Raw genomic sequence first — 19,950 nt, 5'->3', positions numbered from 1 at the left:
GTGTTGCATGAGAGAGTGTGCGATGTGTGTGTGGTATGAGAGTGTGTGTGTGATGTGTTTGTTGCATGAGAGAATGTGTGTGCATGTGTTGTATGAGAGAGTGTGTGTGTGTTGCATGAGAGAGTGTGTGTGGTGTGCGTGTTGTATGACAGTGTGTGTGATGTGTGTGTGGTATGAGATTGTGTGCGTTGCATGAGAGAGTGTGTGGTGTGTGTGTTGTATGAGAGTGTGTGTGGTGTATGACAGTGTGTTTGGTGTGTGTGTTGTATGACAGTGTATTTGATGTGTGTGTTGCATGAGAGAGTGTGTGGTGTGTGTGTTGAATGACAGTGTGTGTGGTGTATGACAGTGTGTGTGGTGTGTGTGTTGTATGACAGTGTATCTGATGTGTGTGTTGCATGAGAGAGTGTGTGGTGTGTGTGTTGAATGACAGTGTGTGTGGTGTATGACAGTGTGTGTGGTGTGTGTGTTGTATGACAGTGTGTGTGGTGTATGACAGTGTGTGTGGTGTATGACAGTGTATTTGATGTGTGTGTTGTATGAGTGTGTGCATAGTGTGTGTTTTATCATTATGTGTGTTTGTTACCTTTTACAACACTTTCAAGTTTGACTACAATTAGGAAAATATTTATGCACACATTTTAACAAATATTCCAAAAATTGCAGCTATCTTGTACCAAGCATAAAAATAGGGTTGACAAGGTATGTAGTATCAATGCACTGGGTCTTGGGAAAAAAAAGGTTTGAAGAACCCTAATCTATTGCTCTTGCTAATGTATAAGGTTACAAAACTGCTGCAGACACGTGCACACTCCTAAATGTATCTTCTTGCTTTTCAACAAAGGATAACAAAAAATAAAATAAGTAAATTGGAAAGGTGTCAAAAATTGTATGTTTAATCTGAATTATGAAAGAAAAAAAAGTGGGTTTATGTCCCTTTAATTATTTTAAAATTGTCATAGCAGCTAGAAAACACTAGATGTCAGTATTGTTGGGTTTTTTGTATTTAAAAAATTGATTTCATTTTTTTTACAGACTATGAATAAGAAATATGAATAAGAAGAAAGCTTTAGCACTAAATGAACTAACATCTTCTACCCTAAGTAGTTCAGCTTTTACTGACTGGTAAACTAGTGCTTTTTCTTCAGCTCTGCACTAGAGCCTTTTGTGCTTAATAGCTACAGGCTAAGCAAATCTGTTTAGCAGAAAGTGAACTGATATTTACTGTTTAGGGGTAGAATATTTCATGAAGAATCCAATGCTACTCAGGTAAAGCTAGGGTAAAATATATCATCTGCTAATAAACAGACAATTGATGAATCATAGTATTACAGTACATGGTATAGTGTCTGATATTTTACCAGCGTCTTTAGATCAAACATTTCTAGTAGATTAAATGCATGGGTTGCAGTTATAAACTGCTGCAGAAGTGAACAGTGCATATAACCCAAGGGAAGATACATGTGTTGTACCGAGCTGGCTTTTTTTCTGCTGACAAAATCTTTCTGGTCCAGCAGCAATACTCATCTGTAAAACAGAGGTGCCTAAGGAAGTGGTTATCTGTAAAGTATCTAGACAAACTGCCATCAATTAGAGCACATTTTGTCACAGGTCTCATATGAGCTGATACAGCTGTATTCCCACAGACCACACATTTGTAGATGTTTCCACATCTATTAAACATGCATTATTCACACCTATCCTCAATCTAACCTCCCCATCCAAATAAACAATTGCTATATACACAGTGCAAGCTAAAATACCTTTAACCTTAATATATATACATATATATATGCTGCTCTTGTATTTATATGATAGTACGCATGATAGTGCTATGTCTGATGTCATTACTATATTGCTCAGTCCATTTCTCTCATTTAAACCTAAATTACAAGTTTTGCGCTATAGAGGGTGCGAAATGAACGCAACTAAAGTTGAGTTATTTCACTCTCCATAGCGCTGCCATTACACGTTTTTGAAAAACCGCCTTGTGCGTGCGATATGGTGGCGATGAGCTCCATACCGCACAAAATACAAAGGTTGCTTTGACCTGCTTGTGCACGCTTTCCCCATAGACATCAATGGGGAGAGCGTGTTAGAAAAAAAAACTAACACCTGTAGCACGGAATGGTGATTGCCGTAACACAACCCCATTGATATCTATGGGGAAAAAAAAGTTTCATTTAAACCTAACACCCTAACATAAACCCCAAGTTTAAACACACCTAATCTGCCGCCCCTGATATCGCCGACACCTACATAAAGTTATTAACCCCTAATCCGTCGCTCTTGACATCGCTGACACCGAAAATAAAGTTATTAACCCCTAATCTGCTGCTCCCGATATCGCCGCCACTATAATAAAGTTAAAAACTTACCTGTGAAATTAAAAAAAACTAAGTTTAAACTAACAATTAACCTAACAACTATTAGACTAAAATTAAAATAACTATCAATTATATAAACTAAATTACACATTAAAAAAATCTGACAGTACTAAAAAAAAAAATCTAAAATTACAAAAAATAATAAATACTAAATTACAAAAAATAACAAACACTAAATTACGCAAAATAACAATCGAAATTATCCAAAATAAAAACAATTACACCTAATCTAATAATCCTATAAAAAATTAAAAAAGCCCCCCAAAATTAAAAAAACCCCTAGAATACAATATATGGTCATTGCCCTAAAGAAATCAGCTATTTTCTCTGTAAACAAAATACAAAGACCCCCCAACAGTAAAACCCAACACCCAACCAACCCCCCAAACTAAAAAACCTAACTCTAAAAAAAACTAAGCTACCCATTGCCCTGAAAAGGGCATTTGTATGGGAATTGCCCTTAAAAGGGAATTTAGCTCTTTTGCATTGCCCTTAAAAGGGCATTTAGCTCTTTTACCTAAAGCCCAAAACCCTAATCTAAAAAAAAAAACCCACCCAAAAAAAGTTAAAAAAAAAAACTAACACTAACCCCCAACGATCCACTTACAGTTTTTGAAGTCCGGACATCCAGGCGGCGAGAAGTCTTCATCCAGGTGGCGAGGTCTTCATCCATCCATGCGGTGTCTTCTATCTTCATCCAGGCGGAGTCTTCTATCTTCAGCCCGGCGGCGTGGAGCGGGTCTATCCTTGAAGTCATCCTGCACGGAGAGTCCTCTTCATAGGTCACCGCCGTACACTGGATCTTCAATGCAAGGGAGCCTTTTTTTAAATGGCGTCCCTTGCATTCCTATTGGCTGATTTGATTTTTGAAATTCAAATCAGCCAATAGGATGAGAGCTACTGAAATTCTATTGGCTGATTTGAATAGCCAATAGGCTTGCACAGAAACAGCTGCATTGGGGCCGATTGACCGCTTGGTAAATTCGCCCCACAGCGTGAGGGAAAGTGGGAGAGAGGACAAAGAGGAAGAGGACACAGAGGGAGGGAGAGGACACAGATGGAAGGAGAGTGGGAGTGGGGACACAGTGGGAGGAAGAGGACACAGATGAGGGAGAGAGGATGCAGAGGGATGGAGAGTGGGAGAGAGGACACAGAGGGAGGGAGAGTGGGAGAGAGGACACAGATGGAGGGAGTGTGGGAGAGAGGACACAGAGGGAGGGAGAGTGGGAGAGAGGAGACAGAGGCAGGGAGAGTGGGAAAGAGAGGACAAAGAGGGAGGGAGAGTGGGAAAGAGAGGACACAGAGGGAGGGAGAGTGGGAGAGAGAGGACACAGAGGGAGGGAGAGTGGGAGAGAGAGGACACAGAGGGAGGGAGAGTGGGAGAGAGGACACAGATGGAGGGAGAGATGACACAGATGGAGGGAGAGTGGGAGAGAAGACACAGATGGAGGGAGAGTTGGAGAGAGGACACAGAGGGAGGGAGAGGACACACATGGAGGGAGAGTTGGAGAGAGGACACAAAGGGAGGGAGAGTGGGAGAGAGGACACAGAGGGAGGGAGAGTGGGAGAGAAGACACAGATGGAGGGAGAGTTGGAGAGAGGACACAGAGGGAGGGAGAGTTGGAGAGAGGACACAAAGGGAGGGAGAGTGGGAGAGAGGACACAGAGGCAGGGAGAGTTGGAGAGAGGACACAAAGGGAGGGAGAGTGGGAGAGAGGACACAGAGGCAGGGAGAGGACACAGATGGAGGGAGAGTTGGAGAGAGGACACAGATGGAGGGAGAGTGGAGAGAGGACACAAAGGGAGGGAGAGTGGGAGAGACGACACAGAGGCAGGGAGAGGGAGGGAAACAAAACAGAGGGAGTGAAATTCAGGTCTTGCGAATTGTCCCTTGGAAATTAGAGACTTAGGGGCTGATTTATGAAAGTGCAAGCTGTCAGCATTTATCATTGCACTAGCAGTTCTGGTGAACTGCTTGTGCAATGCTGTTCCCTGCATATTCACATAATTGGCCACTAGCAGGGGGTGTCAATCAACCTGATCGTATACGATTGGGTGGATTGTTGTCCTCCGCCTCAGAGGCTGAAGGCTCGCGTGGAAACTGCTGTATCAAGCTCCATACGGAGCTTGATGAATTGGCCCAAAGACTCCGGGGACATCTGGTCACCTTAGTTTAGATGACTGGCAGAGGGTCTTTTACCTAATTTGTTTACATTTTTGTTAATATGTTGCATATTTATAAATATATTTTTGTTTCTTTTAATGGGACATTATTAATTTATAAGATTTTCAGTTGCTTGTGAAAACAAACATGGCTGATTGTTACTTTTCTGATGAGTTCTCATGCTCTATAATAGGGTTGTCGGGTGTCCAGTATTCCTGTGTTTCTCAGCCTGTGGTACATGCATACCTGTGGCTACCTAGAGTATTGGCAAGGGGTACTCAGTGACTTCTCCTTTCATTATTTATTTTTAATGTTGACATTCAAAGTATCACAGAAACCAATTATTCGCAATTCTACCCACAAATACCTCTAACTGACCAGACTATTTTCCCTGCCTGGGCTGTTCAGTTGCTCACCTGTTTGCAGATAGAATGCGACCAGTTATAAACATTTAAGGGCTTAATATGTGAAACGCTGATATAAAGTTTGTCACAGAGAAAGTGCCAGGTGAGGTGCATAGCACTGTGAAAAAAAGTGTCAACAGCTGAGCGCCATATAGCAAGCATGGCTGTTGGATAGAGGTGGAAACGTCACCTGATGAAAAAAATAGTTTTGCGGTTGGCAGCCCAGAGGAAGGTATTGTAATGGAACAATAAATAAATAAAATAAAGTTATGTTTTAGCTCATATTATTTGAAGTAGCCTATCAGGAATTGTTACTGGAGTAGAAAACACTAGACACTGGTAATATGATAGCAAATTATTAATTGTTTTGTAGTTCATTATCAGATAATCTCTGCTGAAGGCAATTAGGGACAGATATGTGGCAGAGTTAGGCATGTGAAGCCCCCCCCCTTGTGGTTTTCCAGTTATTAGTATTGGAAAACACTAACTTTTCAGACTTTTATTAAAAGGAGGCACAAGAAATAATTATAACGAACATGTGTTAAATATCAAAATCCGCTTCTTGATTAAGACATCAAAATAACAGCATTAATGATCAGATATACGGTGTAATAAACGGTATGTATATATTCTGCAGCACATGATTTGCACTGTGTTCTGTTCTGGCAGCGCACTCACAAAATCAAAATATCCGGATATTGGTTCTAATAGTTTTATTATTTGTCATAAGGTTGCAGCTGATGTACTCGTTGTGTAAGATCAAAATCTGAAAAACAACAAGAAAGATAATTTTACTGAACCATCTTAATGACAAGGCAAAAAACAAATATGAACATTAGGGGCGCGATCCGAAATAGATCGTAGTTTGCGGCGCAAGCGAGGGAACCTGCGTCGCCCGCAGTTTCAGCTCGCAACTCGAGCTATCCCATATATGGCGCCGTCAGATGCTAACGTGCCGTAAGTCTGACAAACCAGCGATGTCCAGAAATCTGCGCAAGTACAAATTTCTGGCGTCGCCAGTGACTTGCGGCACATTAGAAACTGCCGGCGCCTACAAAACCTGACTAAAGTCTAAATCACCCACACTGTCTAACACGCCTCCCTAACATAGCCCGACAAGTCTAACACGCCTCCCTAACATAGCCCGACACGTCTAACCCTCTATCCGCTATCCCCCCTCACTAGCCTAACAATAAAATATGTATTAACCCCTTAACCGCCGCTACCTAATAAAGTTATTAACCCCTAAACCGGCGCCAGCTATATTAAATCTATAACCCCCTAAAGTGAGCCCCTAACACCGCCGCCATCTACCTTACCTACCCCCTAAAGTGAGCCCCTACCCCGCCGCTATCTATTTTAAAATTATTAACCCCTAATCTAATCCCCATTCCCCGCCGCCATCTATATTAAATTATTCAACCCCTAAAATACTAAACTATCCCTACCACTAAACCTAAGTCTAACCCTACAAATAGCCCTGAAAAGGGCTTTTTGCGTGGCATTGCCCCAAAGTAACAGCTCTTTTGCCAGCCCTTAAAGGGGCTTTTTGCGGGGCATGCCCCAAAGTAACAGCTCTTTTGCCAGCCCTTAAAAGGGCTTTTGGCGGGGCTTTGTCACAAAGTAAACTGCTCTTTTGCCTACAATCTACATCCCCCTACACCGCGGCCACCTATAATAAATGTATTAACCCCTAATCTAATCCCCCTACACCGCCGCCAGCTATATTAACTATATTAACCCTAATTATATTAGGGTTAATATAGTTAATATAGTTATTATATTATATATATTAACTATATTAACCCTAATTATATTAGGGTTCATATAGTTAATATCGTTATTATATTATATATATATATAAAGTATAATAACCCTATCTAACTCTAACATCCCTAACTAAACTCTTATTAAAATAAATCTAATATTAATATTATTAATTAAAATATTCCTATTTAAATCTAAATACTTACCTATAAAATAAACCCTAAGATAGCTACAATATAATTAATAATTACATTGTAGCTATGTTAGGGTTTATATTTATTTTACAGGTAAATTGTTAATTATTAGAATAGGTGTAATTAGCTTAAAAATCTTGTAATCTTTTTTTTATTTTTTGTAATTTAGTGTTTGTTTTTTTTTGTAATTTAGTTTAGTTTATTTAATTGTATTTTTAGATAGATATTTGTAGTTTATTTAATTTATTGATAGTGTAGGTGTATTTGTAACTTAGGTTAGGATTTATTTTACAGGTAAATTGTTAATTATTTTAACTAGGTATAATAGCTATTAAATAGTTATTAACTATTTAATAGCTACCTAGTTAAAATAATTACCCAATGACCTGTAAAATAAATCCTAACCTAAGTTACAAATACACCTACACTATCAATAAATTAAATAAACTACAAATATCTATCTAAAAATACAATTAAATAAACTAAACTAAATTACAAAAAAAAACAAACACTAAATTACAAAAAATAAAAAAAAGATTACAAGATTTTTAAGCTAATTACACCTATTCTAAGCCCCCTAATAAAATAATGAAGCCCCCCAAAATAAAAAATTCCCTACCCTATTCTAAATTAAAAAAAGTTCAAAGCTCTTTTACCTTACCAGCCCTTAAAAGGGCCTTTTGTGGGGGCATGCCCCAAAGAAAACTGCTCTTTTGCCTGCAAAAAAAAACACAATACCACCCCCCAACATTACAACCCACCACCCACATACCCCTAATCTAACCCAAACCCCCCTTAAATAAACCTAACACTACTCCCCTGAAGATCTCCCTACCTTGTATTCACCCAGCCGGGCCGAACCGATCCAGGCGATGTGTTCCAGCAAGCGGCAGTGAAGTCTTCATCCATCCGGGCGATGTCTTGAAGCAAGCGGCAGAGAGTCTTCTTCCATCGGCGACGTCTTCAAGCAAATCGGCATCTTCAATCTTCTTACTTCGCTCCTCTGCCGCGGAGCATCCTTCCGGCATGACTACTTCCCGACGAATGAGGTTCCTTTAAATGACGTCATCCAAGATGGCGTCCACCGAATTCCGATTGGCTGATAGGATTCTATCAGCCAATCGGAATTAAGGTAGAAAAACCTGATTGGCTGATTGAATCAGCCAATCAGATTCAAGTTCAATCCAATTGGCTGAATCCTATCAGCCAATCGGAATTCGGCGGACGCCATCTTGGATGACGTCATTTAAAGGAACCTCATTCGTCGGGAAGTCGTCATGCCGGAAGGATGCTCCGCGGCGGAGGAGCGAAGTAAGAAGATTGAAGATGCCGATTTGCTTGAAGACGTCGCCGATGGAAGAAGACTCTCTGCCGCTTGCTTCAAGACATCGCCCGGATGGATGAAGACTTCACTGCCGCTTGCTGGAACACATCGCCTGGATCGGTTCGGCCCGGCTGGGTGAATACAAGGTAGGGAGATCTTCAGGGGGGTAGTGTTAGGTTTATTTAAGGGGGGTTTGGGTTAGATTAGGGGTATGTGGGTGGTGGGTTGTAATGTTGGGGGTGGTATTGTGTTTTTTTTTGCAGGCAAAAGAGCAGTTTTCTTTGGGGTATGCCCCCACAAAAGGCCCTTTTAAGGGCTGGTAAGGTAAAAGAGCTTTGAACTTTTTTTAATTTAGAATAGGGTAGGGAATTTTTTATTTTGGGGGGCTTTATTATTTTATTAGGGGTCTTAGAATAGGTGTAATTAGCTTAAAAATCTTGTAATCTTTTTTTATTTTTTGTAATTTAGTGTTTGTTTTTTTTTGTAATTTAGTTTAGTTTATTTAATTGTATTTTTAGATAGATATTTGTAGTTTATTTAATTTATTGATAGTGTAGGTGTATTTGTAACTTAGGTTAGGATTTATTTTACAGGTAATTGGGTAATTATTTTAACTAGGTAGCTATTAAATAGTTAATAACTATTTAATAGCTATTATACCTAGTTAAAATAATTAACAATTTACACGTAAAATACATATAAACCCTAACATAGCTATAATGTAATTATTAATTATATTGTAGCTATCTTAGGGTTTATTTTATAGGTAAGTATTTAGATTTAAATAGGAATATTTTAGTTTATAATATGAATTAGATTTATTTAATAAGAATTTAGTTAGGGGTGTTAGGGTTAGATAGAGTTAATATAGTTTATATAAATACTATAGTAACTATATTAACTATATTAACCCTAATATAATTAGGGTTAATATAGTTAATATATATAATGTAATAACTATATTAACTATAATATACTTAGGGTTAATATAGATAATATAGCTGGCGGAGGGGTAGGTAGATTAAATTAGGGGTTAATAATTTTAATATAGATGGCGGCGGTGTAAGGGGTTCACATTAGGGGATAGATCAGTTAGATGGTGGCGGTTTTAGGGGCTCACAGTAGGGGGTTAGTTTATGTAGATGGCGACGGTTTAGGGGTTAAATACTTTATTATGGATTGCGGCGGGGGATCGCGGTTGACAGGGAGATAGACATTGCGCATGCGTTAGGTGTTAGGTTTATTTTAGCAGCCAGTTTAGGGAGTTACGGGGCTCCAATAGTCAGCGTAAGGCTTCTTACGGCTGTTTTTTGTGGCGAGGTGAAAATGGAGTAAGATTTCTCCATTTTCGCCACGTAAATCCTTACGCTGTATATTGGATACCAAACTGCGCGGGTTTGGTATACCTGCCTATGGCCCGAAAAACTACGGGCGACGGCAGAAATATTCGCGCGTAACTTCTAGGTTACGCCGTATATAGGATACCAAACCCGCGCAAATATTGGCGTCGCCGACTTTTGTGGGCGACGATTTTTATCGGATCGACCCCTAAGTTTAAAAGATAGATTATTGCACTGCATTAAGCAGAATTCATCCCAAATCCACAAAACTACTTGCACATACTGCTGAGTAAATATTTTTAGTGTATTTTTAGACAAAAGATGGTCATACTTTAAAAAAAAATAAAAAAAATGTGTCATTATTTTAAAAAAAATATAATGAATGATTTGGTGCGTTACTTACTTTTGCTGAGGGAGTGGATATGTCTCCTCATTTTTTATGGGTAAAGTGAAGTGTGTCACCTGATGCACAGTGCCGGTTTTGTCTTTGTAGTGATCCCGGTGTTGTTGTGCAATCTGTCATAAGAACACAAGCACATTCAGATAAACAGTCTATACTTTTATAGCTGAATCATTTAAATGTTTTTACAGAAAATTATAGTTCATTTACTTCAATTTTAACCCCTTAATGACAACTGACGTACCAGGTACGTCATGCATTAACAAGCAGTTAATGACAATGGACGTACCTGGTACGTCAGTTGTCTAACAGAGTGCTGGAAGCGATCACAATCACTTCCAGCAGCTCTGAGGGTAATGCAGTGATGCCTCGATATGGAGGCATCCTGCAATACCACTTTACAAGCCTCCGATGCAGAGAGAGCCACTCTGTGGCCCTCTCTGCACCGGTAGCGATAGTGCCGGGTGTGGTAGCGATAGTGCCGGGTGTGAGGGTGCGCGCGCGCGTGCACGATGCGCGAGTGTGCACGTGCGCGCGCGTGCACGTGCACCATTAGCCACACTGACACCAATGAATGAGGGCAGAGAGGGGGAAAAAAGGGAATTTTTTTAAAAAATATATAAAAGGATCTGGGAGGGGGTGGGGGTGGGGGTATTGTGGGGGGCTGCTACACTACAGAAATAGTTTTTTAAGTAAAAAATAACAATACTTTTTGGGGGGTTTTTGGGGTCAAACTGGGTACTGGCAGACAGCTGCCAGTACCCAAGATGGCGGTAATTAGGTAGGGGAGAGGGTAAGAGAGCTGGAGGGGGGATCAGGGAGTTTGGGGCTAAGGCAGGGGTCCATCACAGCTAAAATACTTTATTATTTTTATTTAAAAATAAAAACTCTTTTATTTAGTACTGGCAGACTTTCTGCCAGTACTTAAGATGGCGGGAACAATTGTGGGGTGGGGGAGGGAAGAGAGCTGTTTGGGAGGGATCAGGGGGTGGGATGTGTCAGGTGGGAGGCTGATCTCTAAAATTAACCCTGCAAGCTCCCTACAAGCTACCTAATTTAACCCCTTCACTGCTGGGCATAATTAACGTGTGGTGCGCAGCAGCATTTAGCGGCCTTCTAATTACCAAAAAGCAACGCCAAAGCCATATAAGTCTGCTATTTCTGAAAAAAGGGGATCCCAGAGAAGCATTTACAACCATTTGTGCCATAATTGCAGAAGCTATTTGTAAATAATTTCAGTGGGAAACCTAAAGTTTGTGTCAAATTTTGTGAAAAAGTGAACTTTTTTTTTTTTTGATCGAATTTGGCGGTGAAATGGTGGCATGAAATATACCAAAATGGGTCTAGATCAATACTTTGGGATGTCTTCTAAAAAAAAATATAAACATGTCAAGGGATATTCAGGTATTCCTGACAGATATCAGGGTTCCAATGTAACTAGCGCTAATTTTGAAAAAAAGTGGTTTGGCAATAGCGAAGTGCTACTTGTATTTATTGCCCCATAAATTGCAAAAAAAGCAAAGAACGTGTAAACATTGGGTATTTCTAAACTCAGGATAAAATTTAGAAACTATTTAGCATGGGTGTTTTTTGGTGATTGTAGATGTGTAACATATTTTGGGGGTCAAAGTTAGAAAAAGTGTGTTTTTTTCCATTTTTTCCTCATATTTTATTATTATTTTTTTTATAGGAAATTATAAGATATGATGAAAATAATGGTATCTTTAGAAAGTCCATTTAATGGCGAGAAAAACGGTATATAATATGTGTGGGTACAGTAAATAACTAAGAGGAAAATTACAGCTAAACACAAACACAGCAGAAATGCAAAAATAGCCATTGTCATTAAGGGTAAGAAAATTGAAAAATGGTCCGGTCATTAAGGGGTTAAAAGGACATGATACTCAAATATTTTAAAAAAAATGTTCAAGATGTACAACAGAATGAAAAAAACAGATGTTCCTGTGCTGAATAAACCAATTTTTTGTGGGAGTCGTCCCTGTCAGCCAATTAGAAGCAGATTTAAAGCTGTACATTATGATGCACTTATTCTTTTGGCTAGATTTAGAGTTTGACGTTAGCCGTCAAAAGCAGCGTTAAGGGGTCCTAATGCTGCTTTTTACCGCCCGCTGGTATTTAGAGTCAGCCAGGAAAGGGTCTACCGCTCACTTTCTTTCCACGACTCCAGGCTACCGCAGATCCCCTTACGTCAATTGCGTATCCTATCTTTTCAATGGGATTTGCATAATGCTGGTATTTGGAGTCTTGGAAGAAATGAGCGGTAGAGCCTCTACCAACAAGACTCCAGCCGCCAAAAAAAAGTCAGTAGTTAAGAGCTTTATGGGCTAACGCCGGAACATAAAGCTCTTAACTACTGTGCTACAAAGTACACTAACACCCATAAACTACCTATGTACCCCTAAACCGAGGCCCACCCAAATCGCAAACCCTCTAATAAAAATTTTTAACCCCTAATCTGCCGACCGGACACCGCCGCCACCTACAGTATAGCTATGAACCCCTAATCTGCTGCCCCTAACATCGCCGACACCTATATATTATATTTATTAACCCCTAATCTGCCCCCCCAACGTCGCCGCTACCTAACTACAATTATTAACCCCTAATCTGAAGACCAGACCTCGCCGCCACTATAATAAATGTATTAACCCCTAAACTGCCGCACTCCCTCCTCGCAAACACTATAATAAATTGTATTAACCCCTAATCTGCCCTCCCTGACATCGCCGCCACCTACCTAAATTATTAACCCCTAATCTCCCGTCTGCAATGTTGCCACTACTATAATAAATGCATTAACCCCTAAACCTAAGTCTAACCCTAACACTCCCCTAACATAAATATAATTTAAATAAAACGAAATAATATTCTTATAATTAAATAAATTATTCCTATTTAAAAATAAATACTTACCTAGAAAATAAACTCTAATATAGCTACAATATAACTAATAATTACATTGTATCTTTTAGGATTTATATTTATTTTACAGGCAACTTTGTATTTATTTTAACTAGGTACAATAGCTATTAAATAGTTAATAACTATTCAATAGCTACCTAGTTAAAATAATTACAAAATTACCTGTAAAATAAATCCTAACCTAAGTTACAATTTAACCTAACACTACACTATCATTAAATTAATTAAATAAATTAACTACAATTACCTACAATTACATTTAATTAAATAAACTAATCTATAATACAAAAAACAAACAAACACTAAATTACAGAAAATAACAAAATATGACAAGACGTTTAAACTAATTACACCTAATCTAAGCCCCCTAATAAAATAATAAAGCCCCCCAAAATAAAAAATGCCCTACCCTATTCTAAATTACAAAGTAATCAGCTCTTTTACCAGCCCTTAAAAGGGCTTTTTGCGGGGCATTGCCCCAATGTAATCAGCTCTTTTACCTGTAAAAAAAAATACAACCCCCCAACATTAAAACCCACCACCCACATACCCCTACTCTAACCCACCCAATCCCTCCTTAAAAAAACTAACACTAACCCCCTGAAGATCCTCCTACCTTGAGCCGTCTTCACCCAACCGAGCCAAATTCTTCATCCAATCCGGGCGATGTGGGCCTCCATCCGGGCGAAGTCTTGATCCAAGCGGCAAAGAAAAGGTCCTCCATCAGGGCGATGTCTTCCTCCAAGCAGCATCTTCTATCTTCTTTCTTCCGGCTCCATCTTCAGACCGCCGACGCGGAACATTCACCTTCCCCGACGGACTAACGACGAATGACGGTTCCTTTAAGTGACATCATCCAAGATGGCGTCCCTCGAATTCTGATTGGCTGATAGGATTCTATCAGCCAATCGGAATTAAGGTAGGAAAAATCTGATTGGCTGATTCAATCAGCCAATCAGATTGAAGTTCAATCCGATTGGCTGGTCCAATCAGCCAATCGGATTGAGCTCGCATTCTATTGACTGTTCCAATCAACCAATAGAATGCAAGCTCAATCTGATTGGCTGATTGAATCAGCCAATCAGATTTTTCCTACCTTAATTCCGGTGTTAGGTGCAGACTTAGAGAGTGTTTCCCTATAGGAAACAATGGGGCTGCGTTAGGAGCTGAACGCTGCTTTTTTGCAGGTGCAGCCAGCTCAGCCCCATTGTTTCCTATGGGGATATCATGCACAAGCACGTTTTTCCAGCTTACCGCTACCGTAGGCAACGCTGGTATTGAGGGTTGAAGTGGAGCTAAATTATGCTCCACGCTCCCTTTTCTGAGCCTAACGCAGCCACTCAGACAACTCTAAATACCAGCATTGTCTTAAGGGTGCGCTGGAAAAAAAGCAGCGTTAGCTACGCGGGTCTTTACCGACAAAACTCTAAATCTAGGCGTATGTTTCCTTTTAAACAGCTTTTACGTAACTTTTATTTTAAAGTTAATAATTTTTAGGGGCATATTTATCAAGCTACGCTGCTCCATAACTTGTCCGCCTGTTCTGAGGCCGCGGACAGAAATCAACCCAATTGAATACGATCGGTTGATTGACACCCCCTGCTAGCGGCTGATTGACCACAAACCTGTAGGGGGCGGCATCACACCAGCAGTTCACAAGAACTGCTGGTGCAATGATAAATGCAGACATCATATGCTGTCGGCATTTATAGATGTGCGGTGGACATGATACGCTACTTCATATCATGTCCGCTCGCACATTGTTAAATATGCCCATTAGTGTTTAAATTATGTTACATAATAGACAGCAATTGAGTATTATGTCTGTTTCAGTTACTGCAGTTCTAAAAATAGGACTTTATTTATCTTTGCATGAATCTGTTCCATCATCTTAGCATTCCATCTTAAAGCACCATCATCTTAGCACTCCTTCATCTTAAAGCACCATCATCTTAGCACTCCTTCATCTTAAAGCACCATCATCTTAGCACTCCTTCATCTTAAAGCACAATCATCTTAGCACTCCATCATATTAAAGCATAATCATCTTAGCACTCCTTCATCTTAAAGCACCATCATCTTAGCACTCCTTTATCTTAAAGCACCATCATCTTAGCACTCCTTTATCTTAAAGCACAATCATCTTAGCACTCCTTCATCTTAAAGCACAATCATCTTAGCACTCCTTCATCTTAAAGCACCATCATCTTAGCACTCCTTTATCTTAAAGCACCATCATCTTAGCACTCCTTCATCTTAAAGCACCATCATCTTAGCACTCCTTCATCTTAAAGCACAATCATCTTAGCACTCCATCTTAAAGCACAATCATCTTAGCACTCCATCTTAAAGCCCCATCATCTTAGCACTCCATCTTAAAGCACAATCATCTTAGCACTCCATCATATTAAAGCACAATCATCTTAGCACTCCTTCATCTTAAAGCACCATCATCTTAGCACTCCATCTTAAAGCCCCATCATCTTAGCACTCCATCTTAAAGCACAATCATCTTAGCACTCCTTCATCTTAAAGCACAATCATCTTAGCACTCCGTCATCTTAAAGCACAATCATCTTAGCACTCCTTCATCTTAAAGCACCATCATCTTAGCACTCATTCATCTTAAAGCACCATCATCTTAGCACTCCATCTTAAAGCACAATCATCTTAGCACTCCATCTTAAAGCACAATCATCTTAGCACTCCATCTTAAAGCACAGTAATCTTAGCACTCCTTCATTTTAATGCACCATCATCTTAGCACTCCTTCATCTTAAAGCACAATCATCTTAGCACTCCTTCATCTTAAATCACAATCATCTTAGCACTCCTTCATCTTAAAGCACAATCATCTTAGCACTCCTTCATCTTAAAGCACAATCATCTTAGCACTCCATCTTAAAGCACAATCATCTTAGCACTCCATCTTAAAGCACCATCATCTTAGAACTCCATCTTAAAGCACCATCATTTTAGCACTCCTTCATCTTAAAGCACAATCATCTTAGCACTCCTTCATCTTAAAGCACAATCATCTTAGCACTCCATCTTAAAGCACCATCATTTTAGCACTCCATCTTAAAGCACAATCATCTTAGCACTCCATCTTAAAGCACCATCATTTTAGCACTCCTTCATCTTAAAGCACAATCATCTTAGTACTCCTTCATCTTAAAGCACAATCATCTTAGCACTCCTTCATCTTAAAGCACAATCATCTTAGCAATCCTTCATCTTAAATCACAATCATCTTAGCACTCCTTCATCTTAAAGCACAATCATCTTAGCACTACATCTTAAAGCACAATCATCTTAGCACTCCTTCATCTTAAAGCACAATCATCTTAGCACTCCTTCATCTTAAAGCACCATCATCTTAGCACTCCATCTTAAAGCACCATCATCTTAGCACTCCATCTTAAAGCACAATCATCTTAGCACTCCTTCATCTTAAAGCACCATCATCTTAGCACTCCATCTTAAAGCACCATCATCTTAGCACTCCATCTTAAAGCACCATCATCTTAGCACTCCTTCATCTTAAAGCACCATCATTTTAGCACTCCTTCATCTTAAAGCACAATCATCTTAGCACTCCTTCATCTTAAAGCACAATCATCTTAGCACTCCATCTTAAAGCACCATCATTTTAGCACTCCTTCATCTTAAAGCACCATCATTTTAGTACTCCTTCATCTTAAAGCACAATCATCTTAGCACTCCTTCATCTTAAAGCACAATCATCTTAGCACTCCTTCATCTTAAAGCACAATCATCTTAGCACTCCTTCATCTTAAAGCACAATCATCTTAGCGCTCCTTCAGCTTACAGCACCATCAGCTTAGTGCTCCTTTATCTTACAGCACCATCAGCTTAGCCCTCCTTTATCTTACAGCACCATCAGCTTAGCGCTCCTTTATCTTACAGCACCATCAGTTTAGCGCTCCTTTATCTTACAGCACCATCAGTTTAGCGCTCCTTTATCTTACAGCACCATCAGTTTAGCGCTCCTTTATCTTACAGCACCATCAGTTTACTGATGCTTTATCTTACAGCACCATCAGTTTACTGCTCCTTTATCTTACAGCACCATCAGCTTAGTGCTCCTTTATCTTACAGCACCATCAGTTTAGCGCTCCTTTATCTTACAGCACCATCAGTTTAGTGCTCCTTTATCTTACAGCACCATCAGTTTAGTGCTCCTTTATCTTACAGCACCATCAGTTTACTGCTCCTTTATCTTACAGCACCATCAGTTTAGTGCTCCTTTATCTTACAGCACCATCAGTTTAGCGCTCCTTTATCTTACAGCACCATCAGTTTAGTGCTCCTTTATCTTACAGCACCATCAGTTTAGTGCTCCTTTATCTTACAGCACCATCAGTTTAGTGCTCCTTTATCTTACAGCACCATCAGTTTACTGCTCCTTTATCTTACAGCACCATCAGTTTAGTGCTCCTTTATCTTACAGCACCATCAGTTTAGCGCTCCTTTATCTTACAGCACCATCAGTTTAGCGCTCCTTTATCACAGCACCATAAGCTTAGTGCTCTAGTGATACAGACATTAAATTTACTGTACCTCCCTATAGATGTCTATGATGCAAGAGGTTTAGACATGCAGAAGCACTATTGATTGTTCTCAAGCAATGTTAATGCACAATAGCGCTAATATTTTTGCACTTCACTTTTAATCTCAGGAAATACTCTATGTATGAAACGCGTAGGAATTACACGGTTTAGATATGTATCACTATGGGTGCTTTGCCATTTATGTTTAAACTAAAGATGCTCAATAAAGGCTGTTTTTAAACATTCTTTGCCTTACAAATAAGTGACTGCATTATCCTATGAGTTTATTGTGCACGCAGAAGGGCGTGGGAGCAAGATCATTTACTAACACTTAGGTATTTCCCTGTACATATTGGAACACCCTAAGATTTATATTTAAAACAGCGTTGCCCACGTGACTTTTATATTTATGGAGTGCTGGATCCCACTGCAGTAATAGAGAGAAGCTCTTGCAAGAAGGGAAAAGGCTTTAGCTCCGTATGAACAACACACTGTGGTGAGCTGATCAAGCTACAGACAGCCAAGGTTCGATACTGAAACCTTTGAATACTTGTAATGGCACTCTTAATTTGTGAGATATTCTGATACTAATTACTCATATTATGCCACAGTTATTTGTTTTGCATGTGGTTTTCATTAATTCTCACTCCATAAAAACTGTATATATACAATAGCTTCACAAACTTACACAGATAAATTTCTTAACAAAGTGTTAAAGGGGCACTGAACCCAAATTTTTTCTTTTTTTTTTGTGATTCAGATAGAGCATGAAATTTTAAGCAACTTTCTAATTTACTGCAATTATCAAATTGTCTTCATTCTCTTGGTATCTTTATTTGAAATGCAAGAATGTAAGTTTAGATGCCGGCCCATTTTTGGTGAACAACCTAGGTTGTTCTTGCTGATTGGTAGATAAATTAATCCACAAATAAAAAAGTGCTGTCCAGAGTTCTGAACCCAGAAAAAACTTAGATGCATTCTTTTTCAAATAAAGATAGCAAGAGGACAAAGACAATTTGATAATAGGACTAAATTAGAAAGTTGCTTAAAATTGCACACTCTATCTAAATCATGAAAGAAAAAAATTTGGGTTCAGTGCCCCTTTAAGTTTATGGAAAGCAGTTTTTTCTGCTCATTTTTTAAGCTTTTTTTTTTTACAGTATTTGCACAAAGTGGCAGCCTATAACGTTTCATTGTAATTTTAGCACAATCAGTAGCACAGGATGAGTTATATTGTGCTCTTTCTCGCGCTAAGAATACGACACAATCTGGTATTAAAAGATGATGGTTATTTAATGTAACCAAACCATCTTATGCGGACAAAACTTTTTTGCTTGCCCTATACTTTAATGGATAGATCTGGGAGCTCTATGATCATTCTTATTGCTCTTTATTTGCAAATTATATGTATAGCACATAAATACATAAAGCACTATCAGTTTATTGCAGAATCAGCTTGATGCAATATCATTCATGAACTTTACTGGACCCCAATAAAACTGTATTACATAACGGCTTTAGCACACCCGTGCGGGTGCAAATGGAACCTCTATTGATTGTGCTCAAACGATTTCAGCACACAATAGCATTAACGCTTTTATGCTCCACTTGTAACATAGGCCAGTGTGTACTAATAGGCAATTGCAGGCTTATTTGCATGGGATGGCTTTTAAAGCATATAGCTTAGGAATTATTACTGATGATTAGTGTCATTAAGAAAAAAAAACACTATTCAATAGAAGCTGATGCTAATACAGTTATAAGTGTAACTACTTACTGGTTAAATAAAAAAAAGCAGATTCCTTATTTTAAGTTTGCAGAATGCTTACACGTTTCTATTTACTCTATAATTGTGATATCTATTTACACGGAACATACAAGGAAATGTAAAAACTGCTACAAATAAAATATTAACAATATAAACAAAACAGACAAATGAGAATAGATGGGGAAGACAATAGGTCATGTTTAGGGGTTATGGGAAAAGGGATTCCTATAAAAGTTATGCAAAGTCCATAGTTTTCATTAAAACATTTCCAAAGGGGGGTACAAAAACAAGAGGCCTTAAACATAAAATAAAACCAATGTAGACAAACAAATACAATGGAGCAAATGTATCATTCTCTGCCCGGGCAAGGTTTGCAAGCAGGGAAGCTGGCAGATAGGGCCATTTGCAGCTTCATACATTTGCCCTATTGGACCAGATTATGAGTGGTACGTTAACAGTTAACACACAAGCGAAAGTTTTTTGCGAGTGTTTGCGCGCATCGGGTTTACCGCTTGTATTACAAGTTGAAAGTAAACGTGAACGTGTGAGCACAATCGCGATTTACACTAGAATAATGACTGCGTTGTCAGTGCTCTAGTAAACTGTTTAGCGGGAAAAAAGTTTCACAAAACACATCAAAAATACATTACAAAGTACAGTTACACTCTTAATAACACCATCTAAT

The 19,950-nt window shown here is 39.1% G+C and overlaps 1 protein-coding gene across 1 annotated transcript in view; it reads right to left on the bottom strand.

Annotated features, from left to right (window-relative positions):
• Positions 1-5,439: 5,439 nt before the first annotated feature.
• FAM166C (family with sequence similarity 166 member C) overlaps positions 5,440-19,950 on the bottom strand; it is a 157,690-nt gene continuing 143,179 nt past the window's right edge. The window contains exons 3-4 of the mRNA XM_053708905.1: positions 9,984-10,096; positions 5,440-5,721 (exon numbers count right to left, since the gene is read on the bottom strand). Coding sequence (XP_053564880.1) covers positions 5,715-5,721; positions 9,984-10,096 — 120 coding nt within the window. The 3' untranslated portion in view covers positions 5,440-5,714. The remainder of the gene's footprint in view (positions 5,722-9,983; positions 10,097-19,950) is intronic.

This window comes from Bombina bombina, chromosome 4 (genome assembly GCF_027579735.1).
Source record: "Bombina bombina isolate aBomBom1 chromosome 4, aBomBom1.pri, whole genome shotgun sequence".
In the NCBI taxonomy this organism is placed as follows: Eukaryota; Metazoa; Chordata; class Amphibia; order Anura; family Bombinatoridae; genus Bombina; species Bombina bombina.
Note: the sequence above shows the minus strand (reverse complement) of the source record. Positions and strands in the feature narration are given on the sequence as shown.